This window comes from Lingula anatina, chromosome 2 (genome assembly GCF_051362555.1).
Source record: "Lingula anatina isolate TDL-2025a chromosome 2, LinAna3.0, whole genome shotgun sequence".
Taxonomy (NCBI): Eukaryota; Metazoa; Brachiopoda; class Lingulata; order Lingulida; family Lingulidae; genus Lingula; species Lingula anatina.
In genome coordinates this window covers 471,659-492,138 of record NC_141768.1, presented here as the reverse complement: position 1 = coordinate 492,138, position 20,480 = coordinate 471,659, and the positions used below count along the sequence as shown (strand labels likewise).

Sequence of the window (20,480 nt, the reverse complement as noted above, 5' to 3'; positions counted from 1 at the left end):
ATATAGATCTGTTGATTTTTGAGTTAAATTGGACGTCGCACAGATCGAGCAATGCACTCGGATTTCATCCACTTTTGGGGTGAATAAAGGGGCCCACGCAATTTCCCTTTTAAAAATGTTTTACAGCACTACAGCTTTATGTGATCATGAGCAAGATAGAAGATAAACTCTGTTTACATAGCAAGTGTCAAATCGTAAAATTCCAAATTTACCAATATTAATGTTTTAAAGATGATTTAACTGAATATGTTATAGTGAAAATTCATCACACACGGATGGCACAATTTTATTTTTTATGGGGGAGGGGTTTATTCCCCTCAGAGAAGTGAATAGGGACTTTATCCTCATCCAACATTCTGTTTCAACCTTGATTCTGTACTTGGGAGTACAGTGTATACATGTAGAACGGTTTAATTGTATGCGGCTGAATTTTTTTATCCTTTAGAAATATTTCTTCGAAGTTTTGAGAGTCTTGAAGGTTCCATGATCGTACAATATACATGTGTAGGCCGGGCTCAGAATGATTTTTCAAATCTAAGATATAGTGTTTTGAAAGATGAAAATATGAAATCATGATCTATTGTTCTTTTTTGCTGAACAAGAGCTAGTAGTAGACACCCAAGTATAACGGTACACTAGTTGTATTGAAGAAAAACGATGGTAGACGAACAAAACGCCCGAGCAGAAAAAATTTTGTAATTCAGAAATCATTTTAACATAATTCATTGGGTAAAATGTAAAGATAACTTTAAAATCCACTATCAGGAGTTCTTATAGTTGCTTTTTTTTCACATTTATAAACTTTTCTTACTTGAGACGTATCAATTTAGGTTAATTAATGTCTGTCGGGCACTTTGTCGCCAGTTAAATGGATTTTGGTGTGAAAATCTCCATATCAGAAGTCTCAACTGGTCAAAATATGCACATCACGCATGCCACAACATATCCCAATCAATGAACTTGGCACCTGGGAATAGGCATGTGTATAGGCATCTGTAAACCAGGAAGTTCAGACAAGACAAAGATTCTGCAGTTGAGAAAGTAAGTACATACAAAAACATGTGTCTGTGCTAAGAAATGTACACGTACTTCTGATTCTAGTGACCAAGTGTTTTTACATATAGGCCATGTTTCCAGATAAGGTAGGTCATAAGAATGTTGTGTGACCAATTCCAACACTGACATCAGCTGCCAGTATAGCTTCCTAAAGGAAGCCAATCTAAAGGCTTTTTGTCAAGACAGCCTTTGGAAAGATTGCACAAGATAGGCAGCCCCAACTTGACTGGAAATACAACTTTTGGGTGAAGTTGCACAAAGATAGGCAGTCCTGACTTGACAGGAAAGACAACCTTTGGGTAAGATTGCACAAGATGGGCAGTCCTGACTTGACAGGAAAGACAACCTTTGGATAAGGCTGCCAAATTCTCAATTTCATTTTGTTGCAAAATTCATAGTGCAAGAATTCCACTACCAGATAGTCCATACAATTGCCATGCTGTGGAATAGGTACTCAGTACATGTGTACTTTATTTCCATCTTTCTCCACACTGCAAACACAAGGTGAATATTCCTCATGCTAAGACCATACAACCTTTGGAAAGGAAATCAAATTAGTTACATGTTGGATGCTTTTCAGATTTCATCAAAAAAAGAAAGCTTTTCATCAGCTCCATGTCAGTAATCTACTGGTACACCATAGTCAAAACAATACAAATATTCCTTCATCATTCTTATGTTATAGTTGATCTAAAAGAGTCAAAATAATATATAAATGATGATAATTATTTTGCTTTGTCAGGATTTAGTATTCATTCACATGGGAGATAAATGCCAAGTTTACACAGCTTGCATAACTGCCAGGCTACATGATTTATTCCATTACCAGCCATTACATAGTCTTATTAAGGGAAACTAAGTTAATTTACTTAATTGCCCCATGCAGTGTCATTTAGAATAAAAAAAGACAGAATGTGAGAAACAAGGACCCGTAGGATTGGCACCAAAAAGATATGTAACTTTCACATCAAGTGGGAGTCTGTTAAATCTGTTAAGTACATGGTATGAATTGTAATTTTAAATTGTTCTTTTAAGTTCTGTATTTTAAAAAGATACAGGCATGTATTAAAAAACACTGCACTGAAATAAATATTATAAAATTTATAGAGAGGCTAAGATGTGTAGAAACTTTGGGATATATACATGGATCTCTCATAATTCCAAGACAATTGATTTAGGCTGCCCACTATTCCTGCCTGCTTGTTTTCTTAACCTTAAGTCTTGATTGATAATGTTGCAGAGAAAATCATGGTTCAATCCCCAATGGCCTGTTGACATCTAGACTGCCTTTATGGCAAGTGCTTCAGAGGGTCCAAACAGATCTACTTTTACTGCCAACTGTTTTCTCTTCATCTAGTTTTATCAAATACAAAGATCACAAAATTACTTTCATTTGCAGGCTAAGCCTCACAAAATGTCATCTTTGAAAAATTGTTTGCCAAAGGTTATATGCTTTATCAAATCCAAATGACAAAACATATTGGAATTACCATCAGACTGACAAATGAACAAAAAATGCATAGATCAATGTTTATTTGCCAATGCCCCTATTCTTTTGCCAAAAGAACATACATTAGATAGTTTAAACCACCAGAACTTCTGGAGTCTGTTCAATCAATACTACTGTGGATGATGATTTTTAAAGCATAATCCTCCAAATAAAATGCAAATGAAGAAATATAAAACTCAATTTAATCATAAAATAACCATAGTGAATTTATTTAACTAACAAAACATACTGGTTATCATGACATCCTATAATTGGTAAACCTATGCCATAAAAAACATACTGGTTATCATGACATCCTATAATTGGTAAAATTATGCCATAAAAAAGAAAATGAATAACACGGAAATGAGCAACAAAGAAAATTTCCAGCAGTGTTTTCATGATTGGATACACTATTGATTTCTTGCAGAACATCTAAAGCATTAAAATTTTACAAGAATATGACACTGTTCTTCAGTTCACAAGTTTTTTTGAAAATAATCCAGGTATTCAATCAACTAAAAGAAATAAATGGTCTTAAACATTTTGAAGAGGTGCACTGCATCATTCATGGTTTATAAACTTATATGCATGATTACTACAGTGTATGTGGATTTCAGCATCCAGGGATGAGATCTGCCACACACTTGCTCTGAAACAGTGCCTTGAATTGTCCCTTTTATACAGGAACCAAAATAAATCCATGTACAGAACACGTACGATCACAATGGCCAACAGTGCAAAAATTACCAACAGTAACTGCCAACTGATCCTCTTACTAGGGATACATATTTCACCTGAACTTCTCAAGAAAGCATGTGCAACATTTACACTGGCAAACACTTAATACTCCCTTTTTCCATTTGGGAGAATTGTCTGTACCATGATGCCAATTTTCCAGTGATAAGGGACATGCAATGCAGAACTTATCTGTGAGCATCTCAAGCTATCACCAAAGACGATCTAGTGACAGTGATATGACAAGTGATGTAAGCCAAGCTGTGGAAATTGTGATAAGACTTGATTTAAGTGATAAATTCAACCTGATGTTTCTTTTAAAACAGGAAGTGAAATTGGTCAATGGATGGATTGATCTTGATGGTGTATTCTCCAGGGATACTGTACGTGTGGAGGATGTGATTGTGAAATTAAAATTTCCATATATTCTCAAACATAAAATGATGCAGATACCTCTTTAAAAAAGAGCTAGTTGTAGGCATTGACAGACAGAGTAATTATGGCAAAGACAGCATCTGTGAAAAAAATAATTGCCCCTTAAATATAAGAAAATCATGAATGTAACCATAAAGTCTCAATTTTTTCTATCGAAATGGTTTGTAAGGAGACACCATTTGTTACTTACCTATGAAGTCATGCAACGATTATGATAATTGACAGGGCATTTACTATATGTGACATGGAGGAAAAGATCATTAACAAGTCTGCCCCATTAGGTATAGAGGACACAGCTGGCTGTACTGGTATATGCCTTTCTGAAGTTCTCCTTGTTCAATAAAAGGTTCCCAGGCTGGCCATAATGGCAGAGACAAAATGACAGCATCATTCAGTAACAAGAACTTGATAATGAAGTTACCTGGTCCATGAGGATATATGACTGAGAGATCAAACAAAACCATCATACTGTACTTCCTTGATGCCAAGACTCTGGGAATCTAAAGCTGATGTTATGGAAAAATGTGGAGACAGCTGATGTTGGTGAATGGTGCAAAATGCTATCAAGTATTGTAATCATCATGATCTGAAAGGTGGCTTTCACTGATCTATAAGAGGCTGTAGCAATAGTCCGAAGGTTCAATAGTCCGAAGGTTCACTATAGAACCTTCGGACCAATGAACCCTTAATTAAAAAACTGATGAAATTGTTACCATTTTTTGGACCAGTGAACCTTCTGACTATCGAGACTCCCCCGATCTATACATACTAGCCAAAAAATAATAAATAAATATCTTATGTTATGTCTATGACTGTAATTAATTTTTTGGTACAATATTGTTGCAATAATGGTAGTATATTGTTTATTAACACGTGTACCATCCCCTGACTACAGTATAGGCTAGTACCCTCCTGTCTGCATGAGCCTGTTATAAACTATTACTCAAAATTACAATTTTATAGTTCTGAAAAATATTTCATTTTATGCCAGACTTTAGTTGTGTGAGTAGCAAAAATTGATGAATCATGAAAATATGATGTTCCAATTCCAAAAACATTTAGCTCTCCATCCTACGTACATGTAATATAATAACACATGTAACATTGCCTGATGTCTTAAATGATGAGTGTCTGAGTCAGATATGTATTCTGTCATGAACATACAGTGTACCACCACATGGTGTCAATGTGTACTGTGCACATCGTACACAATGCTAGATGAAATATATTACATTGAAAAGCTACTTTTCTAGATAATGTTAATTCCAAATCAAATTGCTGGAAAAATAATTTTTCAATATATCTGATGTGTGTAAAGATGGAAATCAGCACTTGTTGATTGCATGCTGTGAAATCTTGATATAACTGCAGGGTTTATTTCCAGGTTGTTCTACACTGTCTTGTTTAATTTTCGTTGCAGGTGGTTATTTCTGTGTGGTTTGGCTGCCACAGGCTTCCTGGAGTCTTGTGTCCCAGGTGACCACATATTTCACCTGTGGAAAGAAGAAATGTCTCTATACTAAAAAAGGCATTTAAGGCAGACTGATACAGGATTTACTTTACTGGTTATTCTTGATTCAAACCATGTAGTCAAATACTAATACAATCAGACAGCAGAGAAAATCAAATTAAAAAATCAGTGAACAATTTGTAGGAAATAAGCATGACTGAATGTCTTTGGCTTGGTCAGGGTACTGGATCATTAAAAGCTTGACTAAGAAATCCTGGTTTCAAGCTCATTTATAAGGCAAATATTGCAAATGCAGTTGTTAATATCCAATCCACCGCCCATCATGCTGTAACACAGCAATAATTCTACAAAGCACTTCAAGTAAAAGCAAATTATGTTCATGTGTCTAGAAATACAACTTAATTACAATAATCCAGCTGTAGTTATCTTACTCTGTTTCATTAGTTTTTATATTAAATGCATGCACACCAGATAATAATGATGATAATAAAATCATGGATGAACCAAAAGTTTTCCCGTTCCCATTGGACTCAAGATGGCCACTTCAGTGTGTTCACATTATCCCTACTAATACATGACACGAATATCAATACTTGAACCTGAGCTTTTTATAAATAATGAACAAATAAAAATAATATATAATAAATAATAACTATGATAATAGGAGAAAAGAAAGGAAAAAGAAAAAATGCACCTCATGGCTGTGGACTGCCTTAATTTTCTGTTCTCAAATAATGAAATCAACTCAATCTCTGTATCCTTATTACACTTTCAGAAAAAATCCAATTTGATGAACATTTAGAAAAACTGGGTTTGACTGCTTTAACAAGACAAATTCCATCTATTTACTGCCAAAGTAGCAACCATGCCATTTTCCCAGGTAATGTAAACATCCCTTATATAAGATTACGGGGGAATATTACAGTCACAAAACCATGCAGTTTCCTTGTTAATGAAGCAGTCTGTATACTACTGCATTAAATGAATTCAGTCCTAGGTTACAAACATACGTGCAGTGTCTAATGTAGAATCTAAATTAAACCTCCCAACATTATGTTGCAGGAGAATTAAATCACATGTTGTTTCAGTGGTGGAATCTTTTGTCTCTGTCACAATACTCAATAAAGGCACTTCCCATACATGACATTGTTGATGCTTCCATTAAACATATCAGATGTCAGAGGCAGAGATGGCATATCCCATCACAGTTAACCCAGGGGATTAAAATCCCTCTTTTCTAATACAATAATTGTTTTTGTATAAAAGTCAGATACATATTTCTTTGAGCCAATTGAAAAACCTCACTACATTTAATTCTACAAATATTTACTCCCACTTACCAAATAACTGCAGCCATTGGAATCAAATATCAGATTAAAAAATAAAAGACGGTGATTTTGATAAAAAGTACTCTAGGCATAACTTCAGATCCGAAATACTCGACTGTAAATAATGAATAATAATAAACAGATGAATAGTGATATTGAAATAAAACATGCATGTAACGCAAAACTCGTAGCAAGTGCTATGAAGTGGAACCAGCTGCACTTTGCTAGATTGCAAACCAAGCACTGCAATCTGTTAAGAGTAAAACCATCCATAGCACAAACCCAATTTAATATCTGACGGGTTTATGGATGTCTTCCACATTATCTTAATTCAATTAACTTAATAGTGGCAATTACGTCCCTTCAATTAATTTATAGCGCCTGCAGGTAATGAGATAGCAGTTCAATGTCTCACCTGTACAGAGTAACTACAGGTATAGTAACAACCTTCATATTTCTGCATTAAGTGACATTTTCAGGTTTGTTTCAAAAGGTATCCATTAATCAAGTTCTAGTGCATATATATATTACTGGGGGCGTCTCGCTGGTCCAAAAGTTCATTGGTCCAAAAAATGGTAAACCTTTTCATCGTTTTTTTAATCAAGGGTTCGTTCCTCCGAAGATTCTATAGTGAACATTTGGACCAATGAAATGTCAGACCATTGAACCATTGGACACCATTGCTATGGCCCCATATTACTAGAGTGTGTATGTTTGGTACATGCATATTTATTTGTCTACATGGACCATTTCCACATTGTATGGTCCATCTGTCTGTATCACAGATCAAAGAAAACAGCAATTCTGAATGTTACAAAGGACAGGACATATTTTCATCATATGTGAATGTGTGGGCAAGTTCCCTAGTGTCAGAAAATAAAACATATATAAATGTTGTGGAGTATGGATACCACACTAAATTACCACCAGAAAATCTCTTCAAGGTGAAAGTGATTTAAATCTTCATTACTGGGACAGCTAGGAGAGATCTCTGCTGGTTTAGTTTAATATGTTGTAATTACTCCAGCCACCAGAAATTACTCATGAGGAAATAAGGGCACAAAAGGTTGAACAGGCAACTGGTAACTTCCAAGGTTTCCTCCCTTTGACTTTGACTTCTTTCAAGACAGTTTTTTCTTGTTTGCCAATTCCTTTTTTTTTAGTTATTTAATAATAGTTAAACTAAATTTAGAACAAATGAATTCCAGGACAAATGTGGAAACCTCAACAATACGAGTACAAAAATGTAAGGTACCCAGGTGCGGCACCTGTCCACTAATTAAAGAGGGGAGCCATCTAACATTTAAAAATGGCCTTACATTTAGAATTAAACAACCATTCACCTGCACTAGCTCAAATTTATATATATATATAAATATATATATATATTAAATACAGTGCTAATGGCAATAATCACATATTCTGCCAACTCTCTCCTGTCTCAAGTTGTTCTTGTGCCTACTTTAGCTTAACTAATAAAATAATTTTTATACATACAGTATAACTTACACTAAAGCAATTTATCAGAAATTCCTAGAAAAACACATTCACACCCCACTCCTCACTCCATTATCTCCTGGAGTTCAACATGAAAGGGGTGTGGATATTACCAAGAAATGTAGAATTAAGGATAAGAGAGAATTTAAAAAATTGCACAATAAAACAGATATGACAAACACATAGGGAAGATACCACAAAAGTCCAGTCATTAATTCCCTGTAGGTATTGTCTCTGTTTTAATATGCATATGAACATTGCAAGATAATCCCTGCGTATGCCTCTGGAGCATTTAACGTAACTAACGAGAAGAGTTCCGATTGCCAGGTCTATTGACACAGCAATCTCAACAAATGGCTGCTGAACAGATTAACGCACCCAGCTTTTCATATCTCAAATTTTTCATTGATTTTTCTTTAGAAACTCTAATGCTTCTCTGATTTCAGTCATTAAGCCATTATGCCTGCAAACAATCAGTTAGGTTAATTGATTTAAATTTCATGCCTCATTGGCACTTTGACGATGTTGGATTGTTTGCCTGGACTAATGGAGAAGCCAGACTAAAAGACTTGTGACACTTTGTACATACATAATTCTTTGTAGACAAAACACCATGTCTATTTCCTTGAGTTTATTCCATTTTAAATGAGAAACCTTTCTGTATAATCCTCCAATTTAACTCTGCGGATGAAAGCCTGCTTGGCTCCAATCCCATTCTATTTCACGTCATCTCTTTGAGGTACATCATCTCTTTGAGGTATGTACTGATCATTTTTCTTTTTGATTTTGATGACTTTACACTTAATAGGTTTGTAGTTCAAATCTTGCAAAATGTGTCACCCAAATAAACAATAAAGGGTTTGAGCATTGTTCTTCATGCATGACATATTAAAGTCTCTTTTAATGTTGATTTTAATGAAAAACATATTGTACAGTACATGTGCATGGTCCTCACTTGCCTCATTTTACTGAGGACTTTGAAGGTCAAATCTTACTATTTTCCTGATTTATTAGTAAATTTGCACACAGCCATAGTAAATGTATCATTTTTTATCAAAATATTGAGTAAGCATGTTTTACATTTGATTAGCATTTGATTTGAATTAATTGGACAATTAAAACAAATATCTCCATTAGCTACAGAAACAATAAGACTTCAAAACAGAGGCTCGTTATTTTGCTTTTCAAATCATCTGAATCCTCTTTCTTCTACGTACAAAATATTTTAGGAGAAATGTAAATAACTTTCTTCATCAAGAGAGAGATTCCTGTTTTCAACAAACAGTTTGAACTTCTCTTCCATTGAAGTGATGAATGACTCTGCATCTACCTAAGCAAGTAATGGATTCGCCTAATGTTTTATTAATTACAAATTTTATGAGGCACCGTACTTGCAGATATTAGAAACCATGTCAATTTTTAGTGATGCCCAATTAAATTTATTACAGATAATGATTTGCGAATAAAGATTTACTATCAAGTTTTTTATATACTTGCTGGCCTGTTGATATTTTCTCTAATGAGAATGAAAAATACTCATGACCAACCAAGATACCTTAAAATAGAAAATGTTTAACTAAATCTGTCAATTACAATTGTAGTTTCAAGTACAGAAATGGTAACTAGAAAAACTTTCAATCAAAGTCCAGAGAAAAAATGAGGTACAGATTCTTATCAACATCCTAACCTAGACAAAAGATAATTTCCTGGAAACGCGGATGATTCTTTGATTAGTTTCTAGCTTCAGGGAAATACACTCGACAAGGTAGGATAATTAGAGCTGCAACTGAATGTGATCATCTCGTGGCTTCTTAGATGTGATTTGCCAGTTTTCCTTGTCAGTCTTCAAGATATCTGGACAGTGTAGTTGTAATAGAAAATCATGAGTTAGAAGGAGACCATGCTGACTGGAAGTTTGATTATTATACTACAGGTGAAGCATAGCCTGTGTTATCTACAAAGGTTAAAGAAGTTATCAACAAAGGAACACAGGTAAAAGCAGCTGTTAACTTTGGTAAGTTGGACAATTTTGGTAAATAGAAAAGTTTTCGTTCTTGTACAAGCATGTTTGACCACAGGTCACAAATTCAAAAGTTCTTTTTGGTATATGAGCCAACTTTCTTTTATATCAGGATGGATTGACAGTTGGTAATAATACCATGTTTTTCTATCTAATGAAAATAGAAAAATCTATGATCAGCACCAAGATTAATTATTTGTAATTATTTCTTTCACAAACATGAAAATCAGGGTATTGTCTTCTGTGTCAAAATAAAGCAATTTAAGACTTTGATTATTAATTTAATTATCAACAATCTGTTGTAAATATAAATGAAAAACTGTAAGTACTGGGGCTCCAGAAAAAAAAAATTAAATCCACTTATTGCATTTCTATGATTTATGTGCACATATCATTAGTCAACAATGTTAATTTACATGTTCTTATAGAGATCCACTTGTTACGTCTTAATATCTGAACATCCAGGTAAGATCAATTATAACTACTCTGGCCACTATTACCCCAGGGGATACTGACCGGGGGGGGGGGGGGGGGGGGGATATAATTCTTCCTCTGCACACTACCCTGAATAACATCCAGGACCCATCAAACAGCTGCAACATACCTGGATTTCATGTGCAAGTATACAAGTATACATGTACCTGTAAATCTTGGCTTCTTATTAACAACAAATTGCTCAACAAACCTGTTGGTTTGATGCTGCATGTACTGCCTGTAGTAAAAGCTTTTGACTTTACTTTGCTAGAGGGAAAAAATATGTGTCATTGTCTGAATGTAAGTACTGGTAAAACTGATAATACTGTACATTACTCATAGTTTCTTAATACATGTCAATGGTAATCACTCGATCTTTTCAATGGGGGTAAATTGTGAATTTTTACGGATGCTGTATTTTTACATCATAATATCTTAAAAATAGAGCTATTGAGCGGTAGCAACAAAATGAAAAAACAAGCTACTCTGTAGTTCTATAAAAAGCACCATAAATGCCACAGAGAAAATTTAATTTTTGTGATTATAAAATAATGTTCAGGCCCATAGCCAGGGGGGGGGGGGTTCGGGAGGTTCAAAAGAACCACCCCTTTTACTAGAAAAAAGGTCCACTCTGGGTAAAGTTTGATCTAGGTACATGAAGCTTTTATGGAAAAAGGTCCACTTTTTCAGAAAAAGAACCCCCTTTTGAAATTTCTGGCTACGGGCCTGATGTATTTGAAAGTTTGATGATAATTCTTGCCCATTGAAAATGATCCAGTCAATACTGTAACTATAAGCAAAATGATCATTTTGCCAAGACCATGCACTTTACATGATGAGAATAATTAACTAAGGTCTGGAAACCTTTCAATGTCTGATGGATAGATGGATAGGAAGAAGACTATTTCCTACTTTACAAGCTGGCTTCAATGGCAGAATATTGCCTGTATAAGAAGTGTTTTTAGCTTGTTAAGTGCATTCTTGTAAGATACCTGTAGTGAATCAATTGAAAACAGTGTGCAAGCCCGACATTATGTCGATGATTATACTTTTGGCATATTGTTTATAAGGAGTTGAAAGCTTTCTAAAACTTTTTCTAGACAGATAAAATCTCAAGTTTCTTGTCTCTAGTATATAGTGTGTTGCATGTTGTATTTGCAACTTGAGGATTAGGCAAAAAGTGCAGAAGGTCAAAGAGTCAAACTAGTTAAACTTCTGCCAGTATCATGCAGCTTTTTTAAATGCAATTATTGATGTGAAAGGAAATTACTAGTAAGCTTGTGGGTCCTATGAACCAGGATAACAATCCCCTACAAAGAAATCTGAATGAATCGTAAATCAATCAGATTTGATAAAACAATAATGGATTTTTCTGTTATGTACCCAGACCCAGATATCAGCTCACAAAGATCACTGGCCTCATCCGCTGTCCCCTCCCAGACCTATGTCACTGCTCCCTCCCTGACTTCATCTGCTATCCCCTTCGCAGACCTCATCCCCTGCCCCTCTCCCAGACCTCATCCACTGCCCCCCTCCCAGACCTCATCCACTGCCTCCCCTCCCAGACCTCACCCACTGCCCCCCCTCCCAGACCTCATCCACTGCCCCCCCCTCCCAGACCTCATCCGCTGCCCCCCCCTCTCAGACCTCATCCACGGCCCCCCTCTCAGACCTCATCCACTGTCCCCCTCCCAGACCTCATCCGCTGCCCCCCCTCTCAGACCTCATCCACTGCCTCCCCTCCCAGACCTCACCCACTGCCCCCCTCTCAGACCTCATCCACTGTCCCCCTCCCAGACCTCATCCGCTGCCCCCCCTCTCAGACCTCATCCACTGCCCCCTCTCAGACCTCATCCACTGTCCCCCTCCCAGACCTCATCCACTGTCCCCCTCCCAGACCTCATCCACTGCCCTCCCCAGACCTCATCCACTGCCCCCCTACCAGACCTCATCCACTGCCCCCTCCCAGACCTCATCCACTGCCCCCCCCCTCTCCACGGCCTCAACCATTGCCACCCCTTCCCTCCCTCCAGCTCACAAAGATCACTGGCCTCATCCGCTGTCCCCTCCCAGACCTATGTCACTGCTCCCTCCCTGACTTCATCTGCTATCCCCTTCGCAGACCTCATCCCCTGCCCCTCTCCCAGACCTCATCCACTGCCCCCCTCCCAGACCTCATCCACTGCCTCCCCTCCCAGACCTCACCCACTGCCCCCCCTCCCAGACCTCATCCACTGCCCCCCCCTCCCAGACCTCATCCGCTGCCCCCCCCTCTCAGACCTCATCCACGGCCCCCCTCTCAGACCTCATCCACTGTCCCCCTCCCAGACCTCATCCGCTGCCCCCCCTCTCAGACCTCATCCACTGCCTCCCCTCCCAGACCTCACCCACTGCCCCCCTCTCAGACCTCATCCACTGTCCCCCTCCCAGACCTCATCCGCTGCCCCCCCTCTCAGACCTCATCCACTGCCCCCTCTCAGACCTCATCCACTGTCCCCCTCCCAGACCTCATCCACTGTCCCCCTCCCAGACCTCATCCACTGCCCTCCCCAGACCTCATCCACTGCCCCCCTACCAGACCTCATCCACTGCCCCCTCCCAGACCTCATCCACTGCCCCCCCCCTCTCCACGGCCTCAACCATTGCCACCCCTTCCCTCCCTCCAGCTCACAAAGATCACTGGCCTCATCCGCTGTCCCCTCCCAGACCTATGTCACTGCTCCCTCCCTGACTTCATCTGCTATCCCCTTCGCAGACCTCATCCCCTGCCCCTCTCCCAGACCTCATCCACTGCCCCCCTCCCAGACCTCATCCACTGCCTCCCCTCCCAGACCTCACCCACTGCCCCCCCTCCCAGACCTCATCCACTGCCCCCCCTCCCAGACCTCATCCGCTGCCCCCCCCTCTCAGACCTCATCCACGGCCCCCCTCTCAGACCTCATCCACTGTCCCCCTCCCAGACCTCATCCACTGCCCCCCTCCCAGACCTCATCCACTGCCTCCCCTCCCAGACCTCACCCACTGCCCCCCCTCCCAGACCTCATCCACTGCCCCCCCCTCCCAGACCTCATCCGCTGCCCCCCCCTCTCAGACCTCATCCACGGCCCCCCTCTCAGACCTCATCCACTGTCCCCCTCCCAGACCTCATCCACTGTCCCCCTCCCAGACCTCATCCACTGCCCTCCCCAGACCTCATCCACTGCCCCCCTACCAGACCTCATCCACTGCCCCCTCCCAGACCTCATCCACTGCCCCCCCCCTCTCCACGGCCTCAACCATTGCCACCCCTTCCCTCCCTCCCTCCCTAGCCAATTTCATTCATTTCATCAGTACCAACAGGTTTTATCCTGGTCTAATCATTCACTAGATTTATGTACCCTACAATTGTCTTCATACGCAATTCTGACATACATAGTCAATCCAATATGACTTTGTTTTATAAACAATTAGAAGTCCTATTACAGTTGTTTCATACAAACTAAGAAAATATGCGACATCTCACTTAAGCTTACTTTCACTGATTGATAATATCCTACATTTTTATTTTATTAACACTTGGGAAAGGCCATAACTTGGAAATCTAAGATCATACCATTTGAAAAATTATCTATAAATTGTCTTCCTTCTTTTTTTAAATCCCTTAAGCATAAGATTTGTGAAAACAATGCAATAATATACACATTAGCTTGAGTGGTTTACATAACTCAAAGTGTATATTACATTCATCTTGTTTTAATTCACATGCCTTATGCTGTTGCAGATATATACACATTAAGACACAAGAACACACTCATACGCAAACATGGTACGGATCTTTTTTCCTTAGTAGCCACTTACAAGAAATGTTCCCATGCAGATCTTGGCTGTTATTTAAAAATCCAAAAAAATCAAACCTTCTCAGCTTATTTCTAGTGGTTTCAGCAATGGATATAGGAACTGAGTAAATATTTAAAAAGGAATTTATGGATCTGAGTTCTGGTTCTGTCAGCCTTAGCCAGGCTACGATGTAGAAATTGTTTGCAGCACGTGCACAGTGTGTGTGTGTAACTTCCTAACAATACCTGCGCTTCTGCAGAAAGTGTTCCTAGCCTGATCCACTCTGACTTTATACTGGCAAATACACCACAAATATGTGCAGGCTGCCACGGCTCATAAAAGTAATCTCCCACAAGACACTCTCTACGATGTACTAGTGCTACTGTAGAGTTGATTCAGCTTTTCATTGGCTTATGGGATAAAATGAACAAGGAGAATAGGAAGTCATTTCCCAGCCATAACGAACATTGATTTCTGTGAGGATGGACTATGCTTGGGGGAAATAGCATACAACTTGGGTAAAGATCATAGGCTATAAGAATCAAGGTAAGACTGCCAGCTGATCTGCACTGATGACTATATGCAGGAAAACAGCTGCTGAAATTCATTGTATTAATATTATAAGTTTTCTTGTTTTTCACGACATTCTAATTATTAGGCTGGTGTGATGACAGGATATTATAGCGGCATACCTGGATGGAACAATGATTAAAAATCCTTTGAAGTTATCATAATTTGCAATCAATACTTAGATTGAGTCATGGGGAATTGTGATGTTTAATTCTTGTTTCACACTCAAGTTCGTGGTTTGTATCAGACTTTGAGTTAGAATACGACACCACACCAAGAAAGAGTTCTACCATGAAGAGGTTATTTCCTAAATATTTGTTCTTCAAGTTTACAATTATTTAAGAAGTAACAAACCAACAATCGATACATCTTGTTTTGTAGAATCTTGTTTTGTAGTTTTTGAGCATCAGGTGATATGTGAAGCTTGAGGCACATCTCACCAGTTAAAAAAAAAACCATGTTCATGAGTAACTGGTCTAAATATGAATTAAAGATGCTATATATACATAACTGCGTGATCACAGACATGATGACACATAAAGTTTCATGTAGAAAAATCATCAGTGATTTCATATAAATGGTAATTTTTAACACTGTCTTTGGTCTTTTTGAGCAGACATGTACCTTTTTTAGTGATGACAGTGACAGTTTACCTCTGGGATTCTGAGACTGGGAAACAATATTTTTTTAAAAGGTCATTTTTGAAAACCAGCTATGAAACAGATGTGCTAGAGGACATACATGTACATGCAGGTACTAGTATCTGTACAATGTGTAGAACAATGTATATTTATTTATTTTCTTAGTCATTTGATACTTTCTGGTGTAAGATTATATGCAGTGTAAATGGGTAAAATCTCTTGCTTCAATTATTCATAGCTTAAATTACAAGATTACATTACTGGTAAATATACATGTATAATGCAACATTGTAAGAAAAATTGCTTTGACATTAAACAAAATCTGGTGGATGACATTTTAAACAGTTTTCCAATCAATTTGATCTTGCAATACTAATTTTAAGTTCACTTTGTGAATGACTTAAGCAGAAATCTGATAATTCACTGAACCTTCTGTAGAATTCAATATTATGGTCAATTTGTCTATTCTATCATATCAATGAAGCATTACATAAAGTGATTTTGTTAAATGCTATGTGTACCGAATATACTTAGCATTATTACTGCAGGTTCATTGTCGAACATTTCTATTTTAACCAATGTTTGCTTGGATCCGGGATCGTCCAAAATTCACATAGTGGTACACCATTTCATTAAAAACAATTATGCTACAATGAACAATGTTGTCTTCATTACCAGCTAGTGCAAAGAGAGACTCTCACAAACTTAGCATTTTTCTTACGGGAGATATTTTTCTCATAACTGTAAGAATCATACTGACTTGAAATCAAATGATAATTAAAACTATATAACAAATTTCACTCATATACATTTTTTTCATCTAAAAAGTTTTATTCAGTAATCATTCCCTCCTTTTCTTCAAAGATGGCAGGTTGTTCTGTTGGCATTCCAGATCATATATTCTACTTTCCAATATTCCAAAATTTTATCAAAATAATATGTACAGAAGAAATGAAACAATTGATCAAGTGCTGTTTTCTAACAAACCATTGAAAAAGACATATACATAGATGAATCTGATTGCCAATTTGAAAATCACTCAAAGCACTTAACAAAATGCAGCTGAATACAAACTTCATCAATCATGTCAGCCATATATACATCATTTTATTTTACATTTATACGCATGTATCACATTGCATCTAAATAACTTAACTTCACTGTGTATGCCTTTCCTAGATAACACAAAAGTATAATTAAATTCACTTTTGGGCACTAGTTGCTAACAAAAAAAAAATGATATTTTGCAGCAGCATGTGTGAACATACAAGTCCATACAAATATGACAATAATGCAGCATCTGGCAATGTTACAATTTAGAGGAAAGATATGAAATATTCAAACATCCATTTTCTTAAAAAAAAAAAAGTCAATAAATTAAACATACATTCCTCTCTTTAAAAAACAGATGGTTAGAAAAAAAAATTGAGTATTCATGCATCACATCATTCAATTTGATTTTGGGAGCAAACCAAAAGTTGAGGAGGCAGAAACCCTCTGAATAATCTTTTTTTTGACTGAGAAAATAAGAATTCACTCCCAATGAAACTAACATTCTACAGACTGATCCAACTCCATGGGGACTCTTGCAGATTGCAATCGGATCAACAGCTTAACATGCCTCCATCTGTTTCCATTGTACTTGCGATCATCAGATTTTCAGTATTCTACTCAATTCAAGAAAGAGGTCTGTTAATCTGACTGCATTCAGCAAGAGTCCCTGGGCAGTTGTATCCAACTATGCAGCACAATATTTTCATAGGGAATGAACCCTTAAAGACAACTGGTAAAAACTGTTTTGGAGGTTAAATATTACAGGAGTTTTTTAATGAAGTCAACTTTTTACTGGAGGTTAAAGTAACTCCATTCTCAGACATCCAGATTATAATTACTGAAGTTTTGTAAAAAAAAAAAAAAAATCATAATTCAAGCTTGATTTGACATCTTTTCAGAGAAGGCATCAGACCCCCTGCAGCCTCCAGTGGTGATTCCTGTCTCCATGACGACATAATCTGGCACCTGGCTCTGTAAACTATACACATTCTGCCATAGAAAGGACAGACCCCACACAGCATACTATTGATTATTAAAAAACAAACTGTGACAATACAATGGAGGTTAATCTGAACAATAACTTAACAGTTTGCACGGGAATCCAGACGACAGGCAACAACTCTTTATCATACTCAGACAATTCTCTGATAGCCTGTGCTAATAATATCAACGACACATATCCTCCTAGCGATGTTCTACCATCCAGGACAGCGACAGCCATTGCTGTGGTGGTCATGATCCCATTCTCAATAGAGGCACTCCTCGGAATCTTCTGGATTACCTATATCGTCTGCAAACATAGGAAACTTTGGAATGCTATTAATGTGTTTATTGTGAGCTTGTGCATGAATGATGTCATGAATATCGTCTTCACCCAAGTCTTTGTGATACAAACGTACATCACACTGTCATGGTTGGCTAATGATCTGTGGTGTCAAATGCTACCAGAGTTCTCAATTCTTCTCAGTGGCTGTTCTGTTTGGCATTCAGCTCTGATAGCCATCCACCGCTACCTTGTTGTAGTAAAGAATAATTTCTATCAAAGTATGTCAAAAACATTGTATGTTGTATTAGTCTTATTTTTGACAAGAATCATTCCACTCTTAGCTGTAGTACCTTCTTTCTTTGCCCGAATGTCACAGTATGTGCCAAAGTTATTACGATGTGTCATTTCTTCTGCATATTCAGCAAGAACTCTTGCCTCAATATCAGTTATAATAATTATCCCGAGTATAATAGTTGTAGTATGTTTTGCAACAATATTCATATATGTTCGTAGAGTACAGAGGAACATGCATCTTGTGCAAACATCTGTGCGGCGTGAAATTCAAATAACCAAAATGTTCGGAGTTACTTTTTTAATCTTTGTCATAGGATATTTGATATATGGTGTTGTGCGTGTAGTTGACAAAAAGAACAACTTAGACGCTGATGTCTACGTCTTTGTTTCTGTCCTCCATCACATCGGAACCTGTCTTAACCCAGTTATCTACGGCCTTATGAATCAGCAAATACGGAACACCTGTCTCAAAACTGTTGGGAAAGATAAACAAAACAAAACAAAAAAGAAAATAAAGGACAAGAAGGCACAGAATCATCATGGAAGACAAAGTTTAGAGACCAGAAGCTATTTGCAGTGCAGTTCAGAGTCTGATCCTAACCCCACCCCGAAGACTTCCCTGACAACTACAGGTAACCTGGCTGTGGCAATAAAAGGTACCTAAAACCACTGGGGATTACTTCAATCAGCCACCATTAACACCAGGGACTTAATGAAATTTCTATTAACTGAGCCAATCCAAGGTGTCACTCTCATTCTCAGGCTAGAATTGCTTTGGTTTGTTTACCTTTTAATCAGCAAACATTTTGTTTTGTGAATTATTTTCATATTCCTCTGGGAAAAATTCAATGATTCCAGCTGAATATAGACCATATTTCCTTATTAATTGACAATTATATCTTCATGCAGATTAAATTACATCAAAATTAATTACCCATAACTTTGGCATCACATTAGTATTAAGCTTTTTCAGAGTTCTTTTGGTTATTGTTGCACACCTTAAATTCTCAGTTGTCTACCTTGCGGAGAAATAATAATACCCAGTAATACCAGTATAATAATGTGCTCCAGAACTGTTAACTTCTTGTTTTATCTACTGCAAGGAGAATCATAAACAGCTCCTGGGTCCTTCCATCACAGAAAATAGACAGTAACCATATAACCTGGTTATGACACTGCAATCGAATGTATATTTTTCCTATATGTTTGTGCATTCAATTTGTACAGGGTAAGAGAGTACTGTATGTTTAATTTTTGATGATATAAGTGCGTGTCCAACAAATGATGTGTGTCTTCTTGAAATAAAAGTGTAAGAAAAACTATATGGCTTTTCTTTTACTGCACATAAAATGACAAATAACAAGTAAGATGCTCAGAGATAGAAGGGGGGGGGGGGGAGGGGGGAAAGCACTTACCCCGATAGTAGGTAGTGCATTAAGCCATGTGTTACATACCAGATATGACTTTGATATGAATTTGGATGCAAGTGGTTGGACTATGGCATAAAGACACCTAAAATGAAACATTTTTTTGTCTTTTCTTTAAAGATACGAACTGGCCTGGAAAATCATACTAATGAAGATGAATGTTGAAGTTACAACAGAATAAATTAATTAATGCATATGAAGTTGAAATTTATGAAAAAGATGTGAAAGGAATTCCTTACACTCCAACATAATTAATGGGCTAAAAAATTCTCTTTTTGCATAATTAGGATTCTATCTCCAATTTGATAGTCATTGTGTTTTATGTGTATAGGGGTTGGTACAGCTAAGGCAATTGTGTCAGGATGTGAGTAGCTCAACTAACACAATTCATAGGAAGATGTGCTTCATGCAATTGTGTGGTGTTAGAGAGAGAGAGAGAGAGAGAGAGAGAGAGAGAGAGAGAGAGAGAGAGAGAGAGAGAGAGAGAGAGAGAGAGAGAGAGAGAGAGAGAGAGAGAGAGAGAGAGAGAGAGAGAGAGAGAGAGAGAGAGAGAGAGAGAGAGAGAGAGAGAGAGAGAGAGGCTAAAGGAGCAAAACAACGATTATTCTAAAAAAATCACAGAAACTGGAAGATAAAAAAGTCATGACTACATTTCAACAAAAGTATTTATGGTCATCTAAAATGTCATCAAAATAGCAATTAACTAAAATGTTTACAGAAGACTCACTCTTACATGGTTATCACCTATGATTAATTCAGTTTCATTAGTGTAATTTACCTTGCCATTTAATGCAATCATTCATTGTTGATAGTCAACCTTCCATGCACTTTTCCCCAATTCCCATGGGACATATACAGTTGTGTCCTTATGTAATTGGAAGTACAATGCCCTTGTTTTTTATCA

At 37.5% G+C, this 20,480-nt stretch overlaps 2 protein-coding genes across 5 annotated transcripts in view; one reads left to right on the top strand and one right to left on the bottom strand.

The window, feature by feature from the left end:
• Positions 1–971: 971 nt before the first annotated feature.
• On the top strand, positions 972–19,463 carry LOC112042307 (melatonin receptor type 1B-A-like). Of its 3 annotated transcripts, none has more exons than XM_087006394.1 (2): positions 972–1,355; positions 17,488–19,463. In XM_087006394.1, the coding sequence occupies exon 2, from the start codon at positions 17,647–17,649 to the stop codon at positions 18,811–18,813; it is 1,167 nt and encodes a 388-aa protein (XP_086862520.1). In that variant the 5' UTR covers positions 972–1,355; positions 17,488–17,646; the 3' UTR covers positions 18,814–19,463. The 3 variants fall into 3 exon arrangements, with proteins under 3 accessions (XP_086862520.1, XP_086862517.1, XP_086862519.1); XM_087006391.1 differs by lacking the exon at positions 972–1,355 and adding an exon at positions 9,537–10,028; XM_087006393.1 differs by lacking the exon at positions 972–1,355 and adding an exon at positions 14,378–14,870.
• LOC147763297 (uncharacterized) overlaps positions 2,104–20,480 on the bottom strand; it is a 99,264-nt gene continuing 80,887 nt past the window's right edge. Inside the window, exon 4 of one of the 2 annotated variants that reach the window (XM_087006404.1) lies at positions 2,104–5,211. In XM_087006404.1, the coding sequence (XP_086862530.1) occupies positions 5,123–5,211 (89 nt within the window). In that variant the 3' untranslated portion in view covers positions 2,104–5,122. The remainder of the gene's footprint in view (positions 5,212–20,480) is intronic. The other variant, XR_015333152.1, reaches the window with a different exon arrangement.

What these genes read in the sequence shown, in the direction of transcription:
- LOC112042307 (XM_087006394.1), top strand. Translation starts at nt 17,647, where the DNA reads ATGGAGGTTAATCTGAACAATAACTTAACAGTTTGCACGGGAATCCAG.